Source organism: Orycteropus afer, unplaced genomic scaffold (genome assembly GCF_000298275.1).
Source record: "Orycteropus afer afer isolate SDZICR_OR568_19922 unplaced genomic scaffold, OryAfe1.0 scaffold00009, whole genome shotgun sequence".
NCBI classification, from domain to species: Eukaryota; Metazoa; Chordata; class Mammalia; order Tubulidentata; family Orycteropodidae; genus Orycteropus; species Orycteropus afer.
In genome coordinates this window covers 14,961,501-14,984,579 of record NW_006921596.1, presented here as the reverse complement: position 1 = coordinate 14,984,579, position 23,079 = coordinate 14,961,501, and the positions used below count along the sequence as shown (strand labels likewise).

Sequence of the window (23,079 nt, the reverse complement as noted above, 5' to 3'; positions counted from 1 at the left end):
CTAGGACTGATTGTTTCCATGAATTTTTGGTTTTCTTCATTCTTCTTGGCTCTGGATGAGGAGAGACCCATCGTTGCATCTAGATGGCAGCTTGCAAGCTTTTAAGATCTCAGTCGCTACTCGCCACAGTAGAAGGTTGCATGTAGTTCTTATTTCAGTGACTTTTACTACTTTTGTCCACCACAATCAAATTTATAAATACCTTTTTGCATGCTTATTTTGACATTTTGATACTAGAGAAGCTAATAGAGCAAATGAGATCCAAAGAGTACCAAGCAGCACCTTACCTAGTAACAAGGTTCACACACACAGAGTAGAAACAAAACAGCTCCTGAAGGTTCCACCTCCTGGCCACCTCACTGTATCAGAAGGATGCTGATGCTTTACAAAGGGCAAACCTGTCGGGTTGCTCTGGTCATTCAGAACAGACATTAGTATGCATTTATCGGAATAAGCTTCACTTGCATCATTTGAATCAGCGTGTTGTTCTCCCCTTCCAATTCTAGTTGAATAGTCTTTTACCCCCTTTTCCATTATGAAAAATTTCAAACATGCAGAAAAGTTAAAAGAACAGAACCCTGCCATCTAGGTACAGCAGTATTGATAGATCCTTGAGATAGTCTTCTTCAATTAGGAACAGCACTATTTCTACATATTCTGCAACAGTTAATAATCACCAACTTCCTGAAACATACTTCTTGTAATGTGACGAGTCAATTCTGACTCATAGTGGCCCCATGTGGCAGAGTATGACTGCCCCCATAGGGTGTCCTGGGCTGTAACCTTTACGGGAGCAGGTGACCAGAACTTTTCTCCCATGGATCCACTGGGTGGGTTCCAAATGCCTGTCAGCCTTTCAGTTAGCAGCCTTAGTGTTATGCCACCAGGATCCTGTCAAAGCATACTAAATATTTGCCAAGTGAGAAAACACTAATAACTGCAGCTTCAGTTAGTTCTGGTAACATACACAAAATCTTCTGAATATATAAAAGCTCTTCAGCCTCTCTTGACTTTGTTTCATTCAGTATTTGTTGAGTCTACTGTATGCCATGTGCTGGGGAGGATGTTAAATAGCGGAAGTTGAATAAGATATGGTCCTGCCTTCCAGAAGCTCACTGTCTATAGAGAGAGGCAGATGTATAAACAAATCCATATATTACAATGTGACCAAGGAGTGCAAGTTGCTCTTATAGAGAAGGAATGTTCTCGTGAAGGTGAACATATGTGTTCCAGGACCTCAGGTATGTGGAATTTTGATGAAGAAGATTTCAGAAAGAATAATCAAAAGATGCAAAAGTTGAACAATCTAAACAACCACAGTGCCTAAGGTATTTAATTGCTAACCAGAAAGCTGGCGGTTCAAACCCACCAGCCAGTTTGCAAAAGGAGGACTGGGCAATCTACTTCCATAAAGATTTACCACCTCAGAAACCCAGTGGGGGTTGCTATGAGTCAGAATCGACTCAATGGCAGTGGGTATGGTTTTTTGGTCTATCATTTGTTTTGAGGAGTCACTAGAATATAGAGTAATAATACAAAGATTTTCAAGCAGATTTGTGTTCAGGGAGAGAATTCTGCCACGATACGGGGAACAGTTGGAGTTGAGGGTGAGGATTAGAGACGAGAGTGTCCCGTCTCTTGCGCCGTCCTGAGTCCCAGCTGCCGTCTGATCCATTGCTCCTCATGGCAACCCCGTGTATGTCAGAGAACTGCGGCTCTAGGCTTTTCAGTAGCTGATATTTTAGGAGGAGGTCACCAGTCCTTTCTTGGAAGCAGTTTTGGGTGGACTCAAACTTTGAACCTTTTAGTTAGCAGCCAAGCGTGTTAACCATTTGTGCCTCCCAGGGACTCCATTATAAGAGAAGATCCACTCATTTAACAGATTTTTATTGAGGGATATTGTATACCACGGTGGACATAAGACAAATACAATAATGATCCCTGCTGTTACTGAGTTATAATCTCGTACTGTCTGTCTGCTTACAGTTCTGCCGACAGTTTTCTTCTGTTATTTCCCTCTGTTTTTTTCCTTCTTTATTCTGTCCGATTTCTACTCGGTAATAACTAGTAAGTGGTTGTGTTAGTCACCCCTCAAATCAGATGAGACGCTAAAGAGTTTCTCTAGAGGCAGAAATTAATGTAGAAACCCTATGTCTTTTGTCTTTATATCTCCAATAGCTGACATAATGTCTGAAATATTGTGGGCTTTCAGCGTTTCAATGAATCACTGAGATATTTAGGAAGTAAAATTACCAGGGGTAGGTAATCTATAGGATATGGTGGGTGTGAAAAAAAAAAAAATGGAGGTGGCAAAAACCACCCCAGATGGGTGGTCATCAGCTGAGGCAGGATGGGAGATGGGGGAGAGGAGAGAGAATATTAACTTCATATCTGACATGTTGAGTTGGAGATGTCTATAAAGTAGTTGAAGGGATTCTTAAGCTTCAAAATCTTCATATATATCATCTAGTTAAAATGTTGGTTCACAAGGGTTTGAACACAACTAGAATTGTTGCAATGTTGAAAAATACTTTTAGTAGCACCATTAGCCAAAATGTATAATGTTTGGAAAACTCTTTATTCAAAGCTGCTTCTCTAGATATGTACTATGTGGGATTTTTTTTTGGATTTATTTTAAATTGATCCATACAGCATCAAATGAGTGACAAATGGTAACTAATAACTTCTGTTAGTGATGCTGGTCAGGGAATTAGAAAGGACATAGGACAGTGGTAATGGGGCGGGAGATACCTGAGAGCAAAAACTGGACCAGAAGAAAGATGGATGTCATAAAAAGAATTTTAAAGCTCTTTAGTTCTTTGGATAATATGGGGGGGGAGGTAGTTTGTCGGTTTTTTATTTTGGCTATGAGCCAAGTATATCCTTTCATCTAGAATTATATTTTAAGCTTTAAAGAGTTGCTTACAGTCTTATTTGACAGCCTACATTAGTTCTTACAAGAATGCACGTTTCCATATGGGGATTGTACAGTTAATATATTATTAATAAAATAAGCACTTAAATAAATGTGATTCCCCTGCTATTTAAAAGTTCATCTTTTCATTGCATTCTGTGATAAACAATTTTAAATCCCTATCTTCACAAGACCGAAAGAACTGTGTATACCTCTCTTGCCTTTTTGTAGCAGTTTCCCTTTAATAGTTTTGTGAGAAGCATGGACATTTTATAAGATGTTATTGTTGTAACAGTTCTAAGTTTGTCCAATTCCAAGTTATGTAAAAGACTTAATTATACATTGGGATTCATTTGAAGCAGAATTATAAAATATATATGTGTGTGCAGTATTTTGACAACTACAATCCATTTTAAGGAAAAAAAATAGTATCCCTTACAATGTTTTCTTTACCATGTCTTCAGCGAGCAGAGAAGGATTTTTCTGAAGTGAGATTAGACAATAGAGCCAACTGCATTTTTTATGCACGTGAATGGAGAGGGCTTGAGGTTATTAGTTGAAACCGAGTAACCTTTCCAGGCTTTCATCTCTTTCTTTTCAAATTTGAATATGAAAAGCATATTCAAGTCAAAGACCATCACTTTAATGACATTTGGCAGTCATTTGATTTATTAGGTTTTAGAAAAAATTTTCCTTTAAATATTTCATCATACTATGCTAATCCTAGTAATATTGCCAGCTGCAGCCTTGTACCTGTGTTAGTGGAGACAGAATGGTGTGGAATTTTCTCTGTCGTCCTAGTAAAATTTCCATGAATCTACTGAATAATAAAATAACCTTATTGAAATATTCAGATTTGGGTTTTTAGTTAAAGTACCTTAGAATACATAATAAAAGAAAATGTGTTTTGAAAGAAGGGGGTAAAATTACTTCATCAAATATTGAGGGGGTTTGACAGCAGTGGAAATGGTTCTTTATGGAGATATTTTTACAATAGGATACTTACGGTTTTCAATTTGATTAATTATATGCTTTGAAATATCTAAGTAATCACTATGGTAAATTTGCGCACAGATTTGTTTTTAACAATGAATTCCTAAAAGCTAGTCATGAAAACAGGTCTTATTTTCAGGTTGTTATAATTTCAACTTGAAGTTGTATAATTTACAGCAGCATGCCTCTGAATTTAGTAAAGAAGATTTTGACAATAAAGAATAACTTTAAAATTGTAATTAAAAATAATTATAACTGAGAAATATCTTGGTGCAATGTAATTTATAAATCATATTCTATTGTTTGAAATCATTACTCAGGGCATTTGTAACTACCTTAATAATGTGTGTGGCACAAAAATCTATTAAACAAGGGTTGAAGTAAAAAAATAAAACTTATCAAATAATACCTATTTTAGTAGTTAATCCTATAAAATTGAAATGGAAAATAAATGGCAAGAAAGTCCATAAGTGTTAAATTAGATATAAAAATGTGTTTCTCTTGTGTTTGTAAACATACTCCTTATTGAATGAAATATATTACGGCAGAATGTATGAGAGGATGAACTACAGTTTCTGCTCTAGTTAATATGGATGTGTATAGCTACATATATTAGCATAATACTCAACAGGCTTTGGTCTCTGAATAACTGAAACTTTCACAGGTACTTCAGATGAAATAAAAGCAGTGCTTTTATTTATTTTTTTTTTTAAAAAGCATGTGCTTCGTTACACAGTTTGAAACAAAGCCAACTGATACTTGTCATTCTGAAAGCAATCGGAAATGAAGATCTCATAATCTGCATTCCTCATAGACTACTAGTGGGGTATTTAGAGTCTCAAATGTCAGTCAGGAGACTATTGCCACGACACTGTTAACATCAAACCCTGGGGCATTAGAATCTCATTCTCCCCTCTCTGTTGTGAATCATCTATCACGTATAACTACAGAATAGCGTACAGTGCTTTCCAAAAAAGAAACCTATTGGCCTTCAAGCTTGATTTAAAATAGCTGATAAAAGACAACAAGGTATCTGGGTTTGATTTTCAGTTTCCTTATTTGTTTTTTTAGGTTGTTAATGTTTGTTGGTGGGTCTTTTCTTTAAACAGCCATCAGAAAAAATTCGAATTGAGATCCTAGCTCTAAGCCTTAATGATTCTCGAGTAACCAGAGATGACACTATTCAACGGCTGTTTGTCGAAGGCCGATTCTACAGTCTTCCTGCTGAAGAGACACCTGTGTCACTTCCAAAACCCAGGAGTGGGCAGTGGGTCTACTATAACTATAGCAACGGTATGTAGGATTCTTTTGTAATGTAGACTTCTTTTGTCTTTCTTACCTACGAAGGAAGCTGAAAGAACAAGAAGTTTAATTCTTTGGTGTTCACATAAACTCTTGGAAGTCTCATCAGAATAGATTGATAAAAGTCAAACCTATAGGATAAGATTAGCAAAACGCAGTTCAAATGCTACTAAAGAGAAAACCAGGAGAGTGGGAAAACAATGTTGCTACCTGTTCCTGCTGTATAACAGTGTCAATAGAAAATACCACCTGACCTATAATTGAATTAGTAGAAAAATATGATATTTCAAGGGAAAAAAGTACTAATTTTTTATGATTCAAATGGCACAGGTTTTTTTTTTTTTTCTACTTTCTGATTAATGTCATCACATTTGTGTGTTTACAGATATGTATATATTTCTCCTCATGTCTAAGAGGTTGGCATTTTAATTGAGTGACGAGTAGGTTCTTACAATGCCTTTTCATCCTTTAGCACACACAGCTATTCTGGGCCGCAGGCAGGTGTTCTCTTGTAAGGGCTTGACCTACCAGCCTGTTGACAGTCAGTCCACTTGACCACTACAGACCCAGTAGGCACCTTGTAAATTCTTACATCAGTCAACTTTAAGAGTAGCATGTGATCATCAGTGTATGGTTAGATAAAAAATTTTAAATCATAGTAAGCTCTTATGACCCTAAATTAAAAATATTTATTAAGCTTTCTGAAATCTTTCTATTAAAATAATCCATAAGGATGGAATATGGTATTCTTTTTAATAAAACAAGTCAGTGCATGCTAGTTGAACACTGGTATTTTTTTCTCACCAATATAGAGTGCATCATAATCAGCATGTATAACCATGCTATTACTATTATCAACAGGATTACAAATGCTTGTGGGTTTTTTTTTTTTTGCATCCGGCATATTTAGAAATGTGCTTGTTGCTCTAATTCTTTCTACATCCATTATTCTTGCTAGTTGTATGAACTTTGGGAAATGTCATCGTTTCTTATCTATAAAGTGAGGTGCTTTCTAAGATCCCTTCCAGTTCACATTCTGTAATTCAGTAACAGATGGGTTGAGAAATCACATGGGAAATAACTGATGTGGTCTGGACAAGAACCTGACTCTTCTTTCTTTCATCCACTTGATAGAAGCATTTCCAAAACTATTTCCTTAAACTTTCTAGAGATCCTCAGCTGCAGAGCACCAGGAAAGTAAAACCTTTACCAAAATATTACTAATAATGAAAGAATTGTTTAGTCAGTTAATTTTAATGAAGAAACTCCAGGAAAAGAGACAAAGAAACGCATTTGTTTTTATATTATTCTTCATGAATGTCAACAGTAAAACCTTTGGTTGAACTGGCAACGAAGTTGTTGTTGTATTTTAAAATTGCCTGTAGCTGAGGAACTTGGCCAGGTAGCACAACAGCTGTTTCCATTTGCTTAAAGAGAAAGGCAGATCCTTCTCTGGACTCAAACCTGTGACATGCGCTCAAGTCTGGGTTTTGTTCATTCTCACACTGTTATACCTGTTTGGGGTTTTGTGTTGGTTGTTTGATTGGTTGGTTTTTTGTTTATTGTCCTTTAGTGCAGGGTACCATGCTATCTGGCATTTTAAAAGTTGCTTATGTTTCTAATAAATTAGCCATTTGATAGCAAAAAAACCCAGTGATTTCTTAGAAATGAATTCAGTAGACATATTTACTTTCCTCAGCTTTTACTTACACCAAATGAGATTTGACTATGTCGAATTTTCAGAGTTAATTGAAAAAAATGTTAAGGAGATCTGCCTGGAAGGAGGGAAGAAGAAATGTGCTTTGTACGTCAAAGCACAGGATTGCTGTTTTATATCTACTATATCTGAAAAAATTGACATACTAAATGATCAGCAAATTTGAAAAATAACTTATTATTTTTCACTTAAAATATAAAACTCAAAACCAAACCCATTGCCATAAAGTAGATTCTAACTCATAGCAACCCTGTAAGACAGAATAGGACTACCCCGTAGGGTTTCTAAGGCTATAAATCTTTACAAAAGTGGAGTGCCATGTCTTTCTTCTACAAAGTGGCTGGTAGGTTCCAGCCACTAACCTCTTGGTTAGTAGCTGAGCCCTTTATCACTGTGTCATCATTTCTCACCTAAAGTATGACATAATAAAAATGTTTTCTTTGAAATTGTTTGCATCTCCTTCATTAGAGGGGAATTTCCTTGAATTCTATCTCATCTAATTGTTGTAATGATTTCCCCTTCACTCGTTACTTAACATAGGTCACTATAATGTAGCCCTACATCTTCCAAATCTCATCAGATGTTAATGAAAGCAATTTCATTTCCAAACTGACTTTTTAATTCCAATGGAAAATTTAGAAGATAATTTACTACCTGCTGTCTGCTGTTTGATCACCTACCAGTAGAGAGGTTAACTGAATCAGCAAGGGGTCTACCCTGCATTATTACTTGAATCTATACAAAAAGGATTTGTATGCTGAGACCTGAATTGGGTACATTTATGAGGGATTTAGTGTAGTGATCCCCAGGATCATTCACATCTAATTCGGTCTTTATTAATCGATGTTAATACCAGTTTCATTGACACACACACACTCTATATTTTCCCCTTCAGGTCTCCTATCAGGGAAAAAAACTGAAGTTGAGTTCACTTGCTAGACATTGGTAGCAAACACAAAAACACAAAACATTTCTATTTTATTGGGCTTGAAAATATTGCTCAGAGAATGCTGAGAAAGCAAGAAAATAGTTTGGAAAAAATAAGATTAATGGTAGGTCTGAAGAATGTTGTCTGGGCTGAATAAAGCCTTCAAGGGAATTGACAATGAGAAGAAAAAAGATTAATGAAATTGTCCAAAGTTTTTATGAGACTTATACAGAGCTTGGCCTTAAGTCTCTGAGGATTGAGCAGTCAGTTTCTTGGAACAATGAAAGTTTAATTCAGATGATGTGGAAGATACAGAACTTCAGGTTTTGTTACTAATAGGAGTAGAAATTTGGCAAAGATAAGGATTACAAGGATGATAAACACTTTAATACAGAAATTCTTTGAGGTTCAAGGTTATCAACCTTTATAATTAAACCATCTGCATTTCTTATTTCTACCATTATGACATTGATAGAGAATATAAGGATTTCCTCAACCTACAGAAGAAGTGAAGGATGTGTTTTTAATGGTCAAAAAGCCAAACTCACTGCCGTCGAGTCACCTCCAACTCATAGCCACCTTCCTTGGGTTTCCGAGGCGGTATCTCTATGGAAGTAGATTGCCCGGTCTTCTTTCTGAGGAGTGGCTGGTGGGTTTGAACCACCAGCCTTCTGGTTAGCAGTCAAATGCTTTAGGCACTGCACCACCAGAGCTCCTCTTATAATGTTGTTGTTGTTGTTGTTATGTGCCGTCGAGTCGGCCCTGACTCATAGCGACCCCTCCTTGGGTTTCCGAGGCAGTATCACTACGGAAGTAGGATTGCCCAACCTTCCTTCCGAAATGTAGGCAACTCAAAATCAAATAGATGGACTAGTGATTTGTATTCTTTTTGAGACATATGCTTTGAGTAAGTTTATATCAAAATGTAGCAAGTCCTAAACAAATGTGTGTTCTGATAAGAATGATAGGTAAATAGCTTGACTTTTTGAGAGTTCTGATCATTTTCAGAATCACCAGAAGCACTTTTAAAAAGATACCTTGAAGTTTTGAAATGGTAGTGTTTTTTGGTTTGTGTTTAGACTTGATATTTTAACCATCTAGAGTTGTAAACACCAGACAGATGTTCTCAGAATCATACTTACTGGAAGTGACCCAAAAGTCCTTATTTCCCACAGTGCCTAATGGACAACACAAAAATGTTCACTAGTTCCTGATGCCATTTAAAAATTGGGCAAAGAAGTATTTCTCAGTGGTTCTCAATGTGTGTTACCCTGACCGGCAGCATCCGATTCTTCTGAGAACATGTTAGAAATGCAAATTTCCAGGCCCCATATCTTGGTCCTTCTGAATCAGAAACTGGAGATGGAACTCAGTACTGTGTGCCCTAACCAGCCCTCCAGGGAGTACCGATGCACATTAAAGACTGAGAACCACTGGACTAGATAGATTGAGCGCTAGGCCTTCTTTATGCAAGCCAAAGAGCCTGACTTTGGTACACCTGTAGAAAGCTAAGCTTACTGATAAGTAGCTGGAGTGTTTTCAAAAAGGAACTTTAAAAAAGTTTTCAGCCCAGGGAGTTGACTCAAGGCATCTGAACTGGATGTATATAAACAATATCTCTTTTTGAAAGAGTAAACGGAAAATGAGGTGATTTCTCTCACTGTGAAGTATGGGCGTATTTCTCAACTCCAGGCGTCTTGTACTAACAAAGTGCAGTTTAAACAGCAGGAAGTTTGGCTTCATTCAGAACAAGCAGGGATTACAGCGGGAGGTTAAAAGGGAAGGGTCTGGAGGGAGACACTGCGGGATTCCTCTCACCTTTAACTAGGTGACCTTGAGCAAATTACTTACCTTTTCGGAGTCTGTTCCGTGGTCTGTGAAATGCATGTCCACATGGTTCTTAACCATGTGAGTACAGGGGGAAAAATTTCTGTATAGTGCCTGGTACAGAAATACCACCTCACAAACAGTGGCATCACTATTTTTATGTTTGTTAAGAGAATGGGAAATGCAGCCCGCTGCAGGAGCACAAGTAGAGCGTCTTCAACTAAACCTTTTTTTTTTTTTTAACCCATTTTAATGGCACAGTGTTGTGTTTTGTTTGTTTGTTTGTTTATTTTTTAAGCCATTGAGAATCATCAGAACTGGTCTAAGTTTAATTGAAAAACCCATTATTTGATGCTGAACTTTGGGATTCACAGTTTGTTGGTTGTTCGTTTTTAATAATCACAGAGATTGCCCTTTTCTTCAAAGGGCATCTTGAATTGGTAACGATTAGCAGCAAAAATAAAAAATTCTGTTTAAAATAAAATAATAATTCCCATTTGGCTTGGTAACTTGTGTCCACTGAAAAATGAGGTCCTGTCTCCTAACAATTGTGGAGCTCACGTTTTAGCATGATTTTTTAACATTAATAAGTAAACTACTGCATTTACAAAATGCTCTGAACCCTTTATGCTGGTCTGCTAATCTTGGTAACTATATAATTAGTCACATTTGCTAATATGGTATTGTGCAAACAAGAGTAAGATGAGAGTCCCTGCTTGACCTTGGTTATCCAAAGCATCTTCGTAATCTCTTTTCTTAAAACTGTCCCATGCCTGCATAGACATCTTTGTGTCTCCCACTCCACGTGCCTAAATCAGTGCTGAGTACTTCTTGGGCACTCAGTTATTATTTGCTCAACTGAGCCAAACAATTAAATGAATTGATAGCATCATAATTTGGGATTGAATTGAAATTGTCCAGGGAAACATTCTCAGTATGAAATATGTTTGTTCCTGGCAGAGCCTGAGGAAAACTGGCTTTAGAATTGTCATGGTATCTTTCATCCTTTGTGTACTTTTGATCAGGGATAATCTCTTAAATTGAGATCCAATCACAGGGGAGCCTTTACCTCCAAAATGGCATCAGCAAAAGAAATGTCTTCAGAAGCTAGCATGACTGAAAGTGTGCTGAGCTGAGAGAAAATCACAGGGTGAAAATTGGAATATCTTCACTCTGAGAGTGTAGATGCTTACAGTTTTAGGCGTCTTCTTGGTGGGATATTAGCTCACTTACCTAATTCATTATTAGTATTCAGCGAAGTGAAGTCTGGCCACATTCCTGCAGGCCAACATACTCCTTTAAAAACCAAAACAAACTTTGCACCCTACAAAACCTCTCTGCCCCTTCTACTTTTCTTCCCCAGACCCCTACCCAGGCACCAGCAAATATCAGCCTGTGGATTTCCTCAACCCAATAGGCCCGGAGCCTCTTTTATTGCATGTTGTGGCAGGAGAGGAGGATTAAATTACCAAGGCTGTCAGGAAGGACAAGCACTCTGCCATACATTATCATTATCACTCGCTCCTTGGGTGAAAGAAAATGCAGTAAATCCCTCAAATACAAAGCAATAAAGACCGCTGGCTTTTACCATCCTGACTGCCAGTGCGTGCCATTAACAGGCAGTGACAGCGATGTGGCACTCTTAGATGTTGCTTGTATCTTTTCTGACAGTGTGCACATAAACCTGCCAGTGACATGACATTAGATCACATGACTCTTCAGATTTGAGTCTGGTTTCCAGAGCTGCTTTCTTTTCCCAGGCGTACAAGTGAGTTGGCATGACTTACATCTTTAAAAACAGGTATTTATAAAAAATACAGAATGGAACTAATGTGAGGAGATTCCTGAGTGTTTTCCCTTTGTGGACTTATTACTATTATTATTATTATTATCTAGTGATCTACGTGGATAAGGAAAACAACCAAGCAAAGAGAGACATCCTAAAAGCTATATTGCGAAAACAAGAGATGCCTAACAGAAGGTATAGTTTAAGCATTCTAAATGATTTGATGGTTTGTATAAAGTAGATTTTTCTTTGTAGCATGGTGTGGTAAAAAAGCACAAAATGAGGAATCAGAACACCTGGGTTCTGTGACACACTGTGACCTTGAACGCTATGTGACCTGAGTGTCCTCCTCCAAGAGATACAGTGGTGCTGCCTGCCATCCATAACTGCAAGCACCCTATAGTGCTCTCAGAACCAAAAGACTGCACGTGTGTGAGCAGCATATGCCATTCAATTGTAACTGTAAAGAGGGTCACAGTGGTTGAAAAGAATGTACACTCTGGGGTCTGATGGCTTGGGTATACATTTTTTTTCCATCACTTCCTAGCTGTCTGACTTCAGACAGGTTACTTAACCTCCCTGTGCCTCATTTTCTCCGTCTGTAAAGTGGAGATCATAATACCTCATAGGATTATTGTGATAATACATGTAACATGGTTCCATGTAATTAACACAGTTAACATGATACATGGTCAATGCTTCCTAAGTGTTCATTGCATTCCTTATAAATAGTAGTAATATTAATAATATTACTTGTGATAGCTCATCTGCCTTTCAGATCTTATCACTATCAATTTTCATCTTATCACTGCTTAATAATTCAAAATTTCATTTTTAATGCATTTTTTATTTTTGCAAATTTGAAAAGGACAGTAAGCAATTCTGGTTCAGTAGAGAAACAGGCTCTTTTGAGAAGAAAAGAAGGACTGATTTCACTAAGGTAGTGGTTTGTGGGAGCTCCCCTCTGTGCAGCTTGAGACATCATCTAAGTGCTGCTCACTAACCCCTGAGCTCAGTTTCTCTAACACTCCTTGGCTGGTGCTTCTCCCTTGGCCTGTGTGGACTCTTTATCTCTCCATTGTCCTCTTCCCCTGGACTCGATGGTCCATAATGACCCAGCCTCTCATTGCCTCCAAAATGGAGCTTTCCTCTACCACTTTAGAAAGAGACTCAGTCCTTCCCTTTCCTAAGAGATCATTAAAAACCCATTGCCATCAAATCAGTTCTGACTCACAGCAACCCTAAAGGACAGAGTAGAACTTCCCCATAGGGGTTTCTGAGGCTGTGAATCTTTTCAGAAGCAGACTGCCTCATCTTTCTCCCTCAGAGTGGTTGGTGGGTTTGAACTGGTGACCTTTTGATTGGCAGCTCAGTGTTTAACTACAGTGCTACCAGAGCTCCTTAGAAATCACGAGATGAATGTTAAAGACATTGTGTTTCTTGAATGCACTTCCAGATAGCATTATATATTCTATTTCAAGAAAGGAAGCTGGCGTTATTAGTTCTTGGGATCTGATAGTGGCTTTTTCATTAACTCCTTGAAGTATATATAACATTTCTTTGGATTTCAGCTTTTCCCTTCTGAAGAAGGGGTAGTTATTGTTGTCAGATGCCATCAAGTCAGCCCCAGCTCATGGCGACCTCATGCACAAAGGAGTGAAATGCTTCATGATCCTGCACCGTCCCCATGACTGGTTGTGGAGCAGACCTTAGTGATTCATAGGATTTTTTATAAGATTTTTTTATTATCTAAAAACGTACTGCCATCAAGTCGATTCTGACTCATAGCAACCCCTGTTGGGTTTCCAAGGCTATAAATCTTTACAGAAGCAGACTGTCTCATCTTTCTTCCACACAGCAGCTAGTGGGTTTGAACTGCTGACTTTGTGGTTAGCAGCCAAATATCTTAACCACTACACCACCAGAGCACCTTAATTTTTTTTTATTATAGAAATATACATACAAAACATACTCTGTTTCATTGATTTTTACGTGTACACATCAGTGACATTGATTACATTCTTTGAGTTGTGCAAACAATCTTGCTATCCTTTTCCAAATTATGCCACCACAGTTAACATACATAGGAGCTCTGGTGGCATAGTGCCTAAGGCATTTGACTGCGAACCAGAAGGCTGACAGTTCAAACACACCAGCCACTCCTGGGAAGGAAGATGGGGCCATCTACTTCCATAGAGATACCACCTCCGAAACCCAAGGAGGGGTCGCTATGAATTGGGACCAACTGAACGGCAGAATTAACATTCATTAAGTGCATTCTAAGCAAAACCCCCTACTCTTCCCCTTTCCCTGGTAACCACTGAATATGTACTTAAGGTTTCTATGTAATTGCTTATTTCACATAAATGAGCTCATACAGTGTTTGTCCTTTTGCAACTGACTGACTTTGCTCAGCATAATGTTTTCAAGGCTCATCCATGTTGTGGCGTGCCTCAGGGCTTCATTCCCCTTCATGGCTGAGTAGTGCACCATTATATGTGTGTACCACATTTTGTTTATCCAGTTGTTAGCGGATGGACATTTCAATTATTTCCACCTTTTGGCTATTGTGAAAAGTGCAGCAGTGAATATTAGTGTATGTGTGTCTATTTGTGTTGCTGTTTCCAGGTCTTTGGGGTATATGCCTAAGGGTAGAATCACTAGGTTGTATGGTAGCTCTGTTTTCAACTTTTTGTGGAACAACCAAACTTTCGACAATGGCTTTAGCAGTTTACAGGCCCCCAGCAGTGGATACGGTAACACCTGAACTGTAGGGTTTTCCGAAGTAGATCTCCAGGCCTTTCTTCTTCGTCCATCTCAGTCTGGAAGTGCCACTGAAACCTGTTCAGCATCACAGGCACATGAAGGCCCCCCTGACAGCTTCGTGAAGGAGGGGTAAGCCCCGTTAAGAAGCCTGAAGTTCTGTTTTTTTCCCAGGATGGTAGATTATCACTCAGGTTTTATTTATTTACTTCATACACTCCAGCCTCTTTCAAGGCCCTTGAAATGTCATCAGTCCCTCAAGGTTATCCCAGGTCACTAGTGACTAAGAAGAGTTGGCCATGTTACCCCATCTGTTCCTTTGCAGTCATCAAGCTGGGACATATTGTCCAGGACTGAGCTCTGTTCCCCTGGGCAGACACTGAGCCAGGAATCGTCAGTCTATGCAGTCTTGTTTGTCTACCTCTCTACTGACTTTGTTTCTGGAATGTTAGGACATACCCTAAGTAGCATTCCTCATCAAGGAAGAACAATTTTGTTTTCTCAAAAGCATTTTTTTTGTTATGACCCAGCTTGATGACTTTAATTATATACCTGCCTTTCCTCAAAAGATCTACTTATATGTACCAAAATTGTTTGTTTGTTTGTTTTTTAATTCTGTGGTAACTCTCCTATCATTTTTTCTCTAAAGAGTTCCAAACACTCTACAGAGACACAAGTATTGTTATCATTTTGGAGAAACCCTGAGGGAAGCTTCGCAGATGGTTGGCATCTGGATGACAACAACTGAGTGCGTGCTGGGAGGGCCGCTGTGTGCCCCTTCAGCCACCTGCCCTGGGAGAGGGTGGTCCTGTCCTACTCTGTTGCCTTGGTGGCATCATTATCTTAAAGAGAAAAAGGGACTGAACTCGAATGAGTGTTCTCACCTTTTGGAAATACTCAGAGGTCACATTACTTCAAGCACCTCCTAGTTTATGAGAATTCATTTTCCCAGACAGGAACCCTCTTAAACAGTAGTGACACCACGTTAGAGAAATGGGGCCAATCTCCCCTCACATGTGTGAAGCTATATACGTTGTATAATGAATTATATATACTACCTTCACACCCTGCAACCACGCTAACCTGGAAATATAAAGGGCCAGTAAACAAGACAGGCAACAAATTAAAATGGGGCTATAAAATGTATATATTTGAAGTCTTGGTTTTGACACTAACTTACAGTTCCTTTTTGGTTTCATTTCTTCCGTTAATGAAACTGAACAGATCCAACACAGCCATCAACATCCAGTATGTTAGACTCACAGGTGACCTGTAACCATACTGGTCTGTCCCGTTTCATATAAAAATGAATTCGTTCAGAACGAGGAAAGAATTAAAAGTCATGTTAAATGATTTAAGGAAATGTTAGTGCCTTGTGATTTCTTAAATAAGAGAAGTAATGTTTGAGCTGTAAATCTCAAGGCCCAGTGCAAGGTATAGTTTCCGTAGGAAACCTTCTCCAGCGGTACCAATCTTCAGTAACAACTCTCATTTTGCAGCTCACAAAGTAACTCGACAAATATTTATTGATCCCCTCATGAATATCAGGAGGAAAATGGTGAACAAGGCAAATTCCTGCCCTCACGGAGTTGACATCCCCCTGAGGGAGACAGACAATAACAAGTAAACAAATAAACCAGGTATCTATTGTGATAAGCATTCAGAGAAAATTAAACAAATTGCTAAAGTATAAAATAACAGGGAAGGCAAATCTGAGGTGACACACGAGCTGGTTAGTGACGGATGAGAGGGCTCGTCAAGTCCCAAGGAGCCCAGTGAGCTCTTTGCAGGCAGAGGGAGTCTGGAGTCTGGGCCTGGAGGAGTGCGTCGAGGTGTGTTCTCAGACCTCGTGGGGGAGCTAGTGAGGCTGGATCTCACTGGCAGTGGAGAGAGGCCCGAGGGAGAGGTGGGGGGAGGAGGCAGGAACAGCCAGCTTGGTTTCTTGGCTTTACCTTCACTTGGGTACCTGGCACCTCCTTCAGGTATATGTCCAAGTCCTCAGACTAGAGTAACATTCTTGAGGACCTAGACCATGTTTTTGGCAGGGTGAAAGATAATATATAAGGGGAGGCTGTGTCGGTGTGTGTTTGGTTTTTAAATTAGTTTGGTGTCCTATTCTTCCTTTATTAGCTGAGCTTTGTAGTTTCTCAGTTTTGTATTTGACATCTCATTTTGCTGTCTGTATAATTTAAAGGCAAATATATATATATATATTTTTTTTTTTTTTTTCCTTTATGTCTCAGAATTTTCATAGATGCAGTAGAGAAAATAGCCTGCATTTGTAAAGTGATGTATATATACGTCCCTTAGATATGAGGCCCTGCATCAAATAACATGTAACATTATGATTACAGTCTGTGTAGCCTCTATCTTTTCTGTAAGTATCCTGATATAAAATGTGTATTAAAATATCACTTTTAACGTGATGAAAGTAATTAATGTCACTGAATTATGTGTATAGAAAACATGTTGAAATGGTAAAATTTTGTTTCATGTACACACATACCAATATACTAAAACTCTAAAACTCACTGCCATCAAGTCAAACCCGACTCGCGCCCCCTCCTTGGGTTTCCAAGGCAATATCACTATGGAAGTAGATTGCCCAACCTTCCTTCCGAATATACACATATATTCATATATATATATTCTCACCACAATAAAAAAAATTAATTTTAAAAGGTATCACTTTTAATTCCCACACTTTTAAGCACATTCATTTTAGGACAGTTTTTTCCACCATAATTATTACTGTGTAATTGAGTGATAATGTGTAATTTGGGAATCTGAGTTTTCGATTGAAACAAGCATTTCCCATGCCGCCTTTTTCTTTCCCCTTAGAAATGAAGATGCTTAAGCAGCTCTACGAATATTAGAAAATGGTCATAATAAACTAGCAAATGTTTTCACACTGCTTATGATGGTTTAGGGAGCTCTGGTGGCATAATGCCTAAGGCATTTGACTGCTAACCAGAAGGCTGGCAGTTCAAACCCACCAGCCACTCCTCGGAAGGAAGGTTGGGCAATCCTACTTCCATAGTGATACTGCCTCGGAAACCCAAGGAGGGGTGACTTATGAGTACAATCAACTCAACAGCAGTGAATTTGATTTTTTTTTTTTTTAATGATGTTTCAGGTACTGTTTATATGGACCATCTCATCTGATCCTCCCAAGAGCCCTATAAAATCCACTGCCATTGCATCTATTCCAATTCATAATGACCCTATAGAATAGAGTAGCCTTGGGTCTCCAAGGCTATAAATCTTTACAGAAGCCGACTGCCTCTTCTTTCTCCCACAGAGTGGCTGGTGGGTTCAAAGCACTGACCTTTTGGTTAGCAAGCAAATGCCTTAACCACTGAACCACCAGAACTCATTATAACCCTATAAGAAATGTGTAAGTATCCCCATCCCACAAGTGAGGAAACTGAGACCAGAGAGGTTAAGTAATTTGCCCGAGATCACAAAGCTAATAAGTAGGAAAGCAGGAATTTGAACCCAGATTGGATATTCATTACCACTCCATCTTAATCCTTCTATCTTATACTTCTTATAAAATATCTGCCTTATATTATATACTTAAAGGCCAGGTTCTACACTCTTTATAGATATTTATTGTGTGAATAATTGTTAACTTTGATTTTAACTTAAAAATATCTACTTTCTAATCAAAATTTATTGCTAGCTAAAAGCAGAAACTTAGTAAAAGAATGAAATGTTGAATACTTATTTTCAGAAAATTAATTAAAAATCGTGTCATGTTTACCTGTAAGAATTCTGAAGGGATTTTACTTTTGAGTATTTTTCAAGACATGTTTTCTCAGAGCCTTAAGATTTTTATGTCTCTTGTTTTGTTTCTGATTTGGAATGGATACATTTTGAAAAGTTTAAAATTGTAAAGTTTACAAGCATCCATGGTTTAAGCTGTGCTGCCAAGACATATCAAAAGAGTTCTTAACTGTAAATTCCTGTCATTTGGTCAGTCCAAGTGTGTTTGGCCTCAACACAAGCCACTAATTCAAATCAGTTCCATCAGAGCCCTTCAATTATGTGTTTAAAAGTAAAATACAACTTGGATGCTATGATTGAAAGTTAAAAGACTGCTGAAGTAATACAAACATTTGATATCACTGTTGGGCAGAGCAACAACATTTACCTAACGTGATTCAGAACGCTACCCAGGGAGTGTAATCCGTGCGTCGTGTGGAATACATGCAGTGGGCTGGACTGCTTAGCAGCAACTCCAGAGTTTGCTGAACCTTGCTGCGTTTACCCAGAAAATGCTGACCTAGCCTCCACAGTCTCTATTCACTTAAGCCTTTCAGCCTTCAAAGTAAATGTGTCAAAATATGATCAGCTTGTCTGTGATGTGAGAGTGAACATTGTGGTCCTTCTCTGTGCCTAGTAATTTCTCAGATTCTAGAGATAAATGTTAATCAGTTCTTAGAAAAGTGAATTAATGGTGTGCTGTCATAATTCTAATAGTTCACATAATAACTTATATAAACTAATATACATTTCTTTCTCTTGGGATAATTAGAAACGTAGAGGTTTCATACTTAGTGATAAAAACCCATCTGGGAGTTTTGTTTTGTGGCGGTTTTGCCTCACTTTGTGGTGATTCTCCGTGTTCTTTCTGTGTTCTCAGTCTTCGCTTCACCGTGGTCAGTGACCCCCCAGAGGACGAGCAGGATCTGGAGTGTGAGGACATCGGCATTGCTAATGTCAACCTCGCTGACATGTTTCAGGAAGGGAAAGACATCATCGAGCAAGATATTGATGGTATGGGAGGACATGTTGCTCAATTTGTACAACCAACAATGCTGGACTCCAAACTCTTTATTAAAACCTTCTTTTGGCTGGCTGCGAGGACACTGAGTCACACATTAGTCAAATCCTTTGCCAGCTCAAGCTGACTTCTTATTGAAGCCAGAAGCCTCTCCCCACATCCCTTCACTGCCCTCCCATCTGCCCACCTTTGAAACAACAGAAATTTGACAAATTAATTGAGCTTCACAAGGAATTTTTCAGTGTTGATAGAAGTTGTGACAAAAATTAGGCCATTGGATTATTTTAATGTTGTTTATGGAAGCCTCAGGCTGTGAGGCTTTGTTTTTGTTGAAGCACTTACCTTTAGCATGTTATTCTGAGTAATAATTATACTGTCTTTCTCAAGGCTTCTCTATAATCCAGTGTTAAAATCTAGCAATCCAGTCACTGCAAAGAACTCTTGACAGTTTCCATCCCTTGTTTGCCACCAGGATTCAGGGGAATAGTAAGAGATTGCTACAGTGTACTCTCTGGATTTTTCTCCTCACTGGGTATAATTCCCAGCAGTACTTAATTTCCACCTTCTCTCTCTGTATGTGTAGAACATACTGAAGGAATTGTACTTTATGAATCAGGTATTTTTTAACCGTCGTCACAATGGGCTGGGTTATATGCGAAAAAGGGAGAAGGAAGGCCGTCTCCTACTCTCGGCAAAACTTTTGGTGGAAAAATGTTCATGGTAACTCTAACCACGTGGCATTTGGTCACAACTTTGACCTGCACAGAAGAAAAAGATGAAAGAATTAAAACAATTAACCTAAATCCTATTAAGGACACAAGGACCAAGAGAATCTGACAGATAGCCAAAATCATTGATGCTTTATGTTCTTAGTCTTTTTTTTCCCAGTCAGTTCTGTTTAGCTACCCATCTAGCATTGGGTGAGGCCACACATGACCACACTGCTCTGACACAAAATTGTGGCCTTGTTCTGGAAAGAGTGAAAAGACTGATTAGGCGCTGGTCAGGGCAGCATTTTACTGCTTTGTCCTATGCCAGACACAGAAGTGAGGAGTCCCAAAAAAGAGGTGCGAATTTAGGAGAACCACTTGCTCCTGCACTCTCCCTCCCTGCCTGCTCATTTCTTCACCTCAGTCTGCATTACAAGTTTTGTTTGAAGATTTCCTTACAAATTTTCTTGGAAATAAAACGCACACACATTAAAGTCCAAGGAAAACCACAAGGAGTATAAATAGGAAACTCATAAGTGCTGTCAAACTTGCAAAGTCTAGGATTCTAGCCTTTAGTCCATAGCAAGTATCATTGGCCACAGAGGGATGGGGTCTCAGTTACTGAATCTTCACCCCATGTAGCCCCCACCATTGGGCTCAGTGCAGGCCCAAGACTTCAGTCAGAAGTTTTACCTCTGGAACACCACTGAAATCTGTGGTGGAAGAAGCTTCCAAGAAAAGCCAGTGTATGCTCACAAGTTTATACCCACTTGCCAGCAGCCACAGTCCGCAGAACCTCAGAGCCCCTCCACAGACCTCCCCATTCCTCAGCCTGCCATCCTAACTATTCCCAGTTTCACATAAATTTCTTTTAAAAAGGCTGTTTCTCTTGGATAAATAATCAATCCGAAGTGTGATCATGTGACTTCTTTCCAGTGGTTTGCCTTTCTGAAATTTGTTACTAACACTGCATATTAATAACAGAAGGGAGAAGGGCGGCCATCTCCTACCCCTACTAAGGCTCCTTCGTGATTATACCCTTTTTCTTTCTCACTTGTTCAGAATTTCTGATTCTCTGTGGGAATCACTATCCCTTTCACGAGGTAAACATCAGGATTAGGTCGTTAGGTTTCGCTCAACCAGCAGCAATACGTACATGTTTATACCCAAAAAAAAAAACTCACTGCCATCACGTCTGTTCCAACTCATAGCAACCCTCTTTGGGTTTCTGAGGCAGTAAATATTGTGGATTTGAACCTCCAACCTTCTGGTTACCAGTGAAAAGCACTATACCACCACAACTCCTTACATGTTTATACAGTACGTTTTAAATGTCTCTCTTCATGCGCACGTGACAAGCATTATTTTTCAGATTTCTGGGAGGGCAAGGAACTTTGGACTTTTGTAGAGCAATTTCTAGTTGTTTAAGTGCCGTTCAGCTAGCCTATCAGGAGAACGTCTGTTGACCGACAGTAACACATAACTACTGTTTTTCTTCCTAGTCTTTGACGCAAGAGCAGATGGTGACGTTATTGGCAAGCTCAGGGTAACGGTGGAAGCACTCCATGCCCTACGGTCTGTCTACGAGGAATGCAGAGAGGACTCGGAGGCTTGAAGGAACTGCTCCAGGGGCGTCTCCTCCTGGGTCAGTGCTCACATGAACGCTGTGAGATGAGATTTTTGTGATGACTCTGGTGTATACAATCTATAATTCATGAGAAGCTGGGAGGGGAGGCCAGGGTTTGAAGTGTTCAAGTTTTGTATACTTTTCATTTGTTTATTTTTCTATTCCCTCCTTCCCCTGACGGCCACCCCTCAGGATTTAACCTCCACAGTGGACAGCCCCTTCTCAATAATTTACACCTACATGATAGCCTGCGAAAGGCAATTTGCATTTTCAACGTTTTCTTATGAAGAACTGCAATGCAATTCCCATTTTTATTTTCAATAAGCAAAAGCATAAATCTTAGAAAATCTATGGAAAAGAAATACTTTTATGTGATCCCTAATCGTCCCACAAAATGGGATGCCTCTGATTAGCCTCATTAAGAGTTTTATACTGTGAAGATTTTATTAGAAGCAATATATGAAAATTACTTGGATTAATGTGTTAATCTTCCTCTTTAAAATGCTAATATCCATTTTATGCACATTAAAGCCCAGTATGCATTTTCTTTGATGCATGCAGTTTCTATCAATTAAATATAAAGAATGAGACTTGGCACCAACTTACTAAATTACTGCAAGTTTTTGTTTTTCTTAAAAATTACAGTTCTTCCTACTCATATTATTTTCAGTTATTGGTAATGATGATATGGGATGGGGGAGTTGTATAAAGAGATAGACAGATACAATATATGTAAATTTACACTTGGCAAACTTAGCTTATGACACAGAAAAACATTATTAAAAGTGTGACTCAAATTCAGATATGCTTAGTTAGACCTGAAAGGAGTATCTTTTTATCATTTTTTAAATGTACACCGAGCTTGTACAATGCTTGGGTGTATCTGGATAACCAGATCCCCGAAAAGCAGCTCAGAAAGTTAATTTTCTAGCTTTTACCCAATCTCACTGAAGGATTTAATTGATATTTTTAATGGAGCTGTGAATCAATGCTGCAAAGGAATTGTCTCTAGAGGGCTAGGATATAATGCATTTCATTTTTTAATTTACTTTTTATTTGTCATTTTCTTCAAAGGATTTTTATAGGCTGTGGGTTTTCACTGTTTGCAAACAGGCTATGTTCCTTCTTAAGCATATGTAAAGTATTCAGGGAGATAAGTAATTTATTAAAATCTACCTAATTTGCCGTGATATATTAAATCTCTGCTTCAGTGATCACAGACCATTTCATTTAGAGAATTAGGCATTCCCTCTTTGTGTGATTAAAGCTCTGGAAAATGAGTTCTTTGCTCCTATTTGTGAACATTCAAAGCCTGCTAATGGCAGGAAGATGGAATAGATTATGAGACAATTCATTACAGTTCAACAGAAAAAAAAAAAACAGCTATGATGCAAAAATTGCAAGTACGAATATCCGCACATAGTCTGAACCGTGTGGGCTCTAATGGCTTCAGTAACGACACTCCTCGGCAGGAGGCTTTGAAATGACGTCCGCACAATATTAATTTGTTGATGTACATTGTGGGACCAGTAGAGTATGATCTGACTGCAGAAATCTATAAATCCTGTCTCTACCATTGGGCCTTCCTGTCCTGGGGCCTGCCATCTCCAAGGAGAACCTTGCTCTCATCAAACTCTGCAAATCCTCATAACAACTCGTTCCTCTGGAACCTTCGAGAGACCACAAACATCTGCGGACTAAACCTCTCCAATCCTAGTAAACA

At 38.7% G+C, this 23,079-nt stretch overlaps 1 protein-coding gene across 1 annotated transcript in view; it reads left to right on the top strand.

The window, feature by feature from the left end:
• The window catches only part of RPGRIP1L (RPGRIP1 like), a 106,349-nt gene extending 85,005 nt beyond the window's left edge, over positions 1-21,344 (top strand). The window contains exons 22-25 of the mRNA XM_007947092.2: positions 5,017-5,200; positions 11,578-11,662; positions 18,879-19,012; positions 21,232-21,344. Of these exons, the coding sequence (XP_007945283.1) occupies positions 5,017-5,200; positions 11,578-11,662; positions 18,879-19,012; positions 21,232-21,344 (516 nt within the window). The remainder of the gene's footprint in view (positions 1-5,016; positions 5,201-11,577; positions 11,663-18,878; positions 19,013-21,231) is intronic.
• Positions 21,345-23,079: the final 1,735 nt, after the last annotated feature.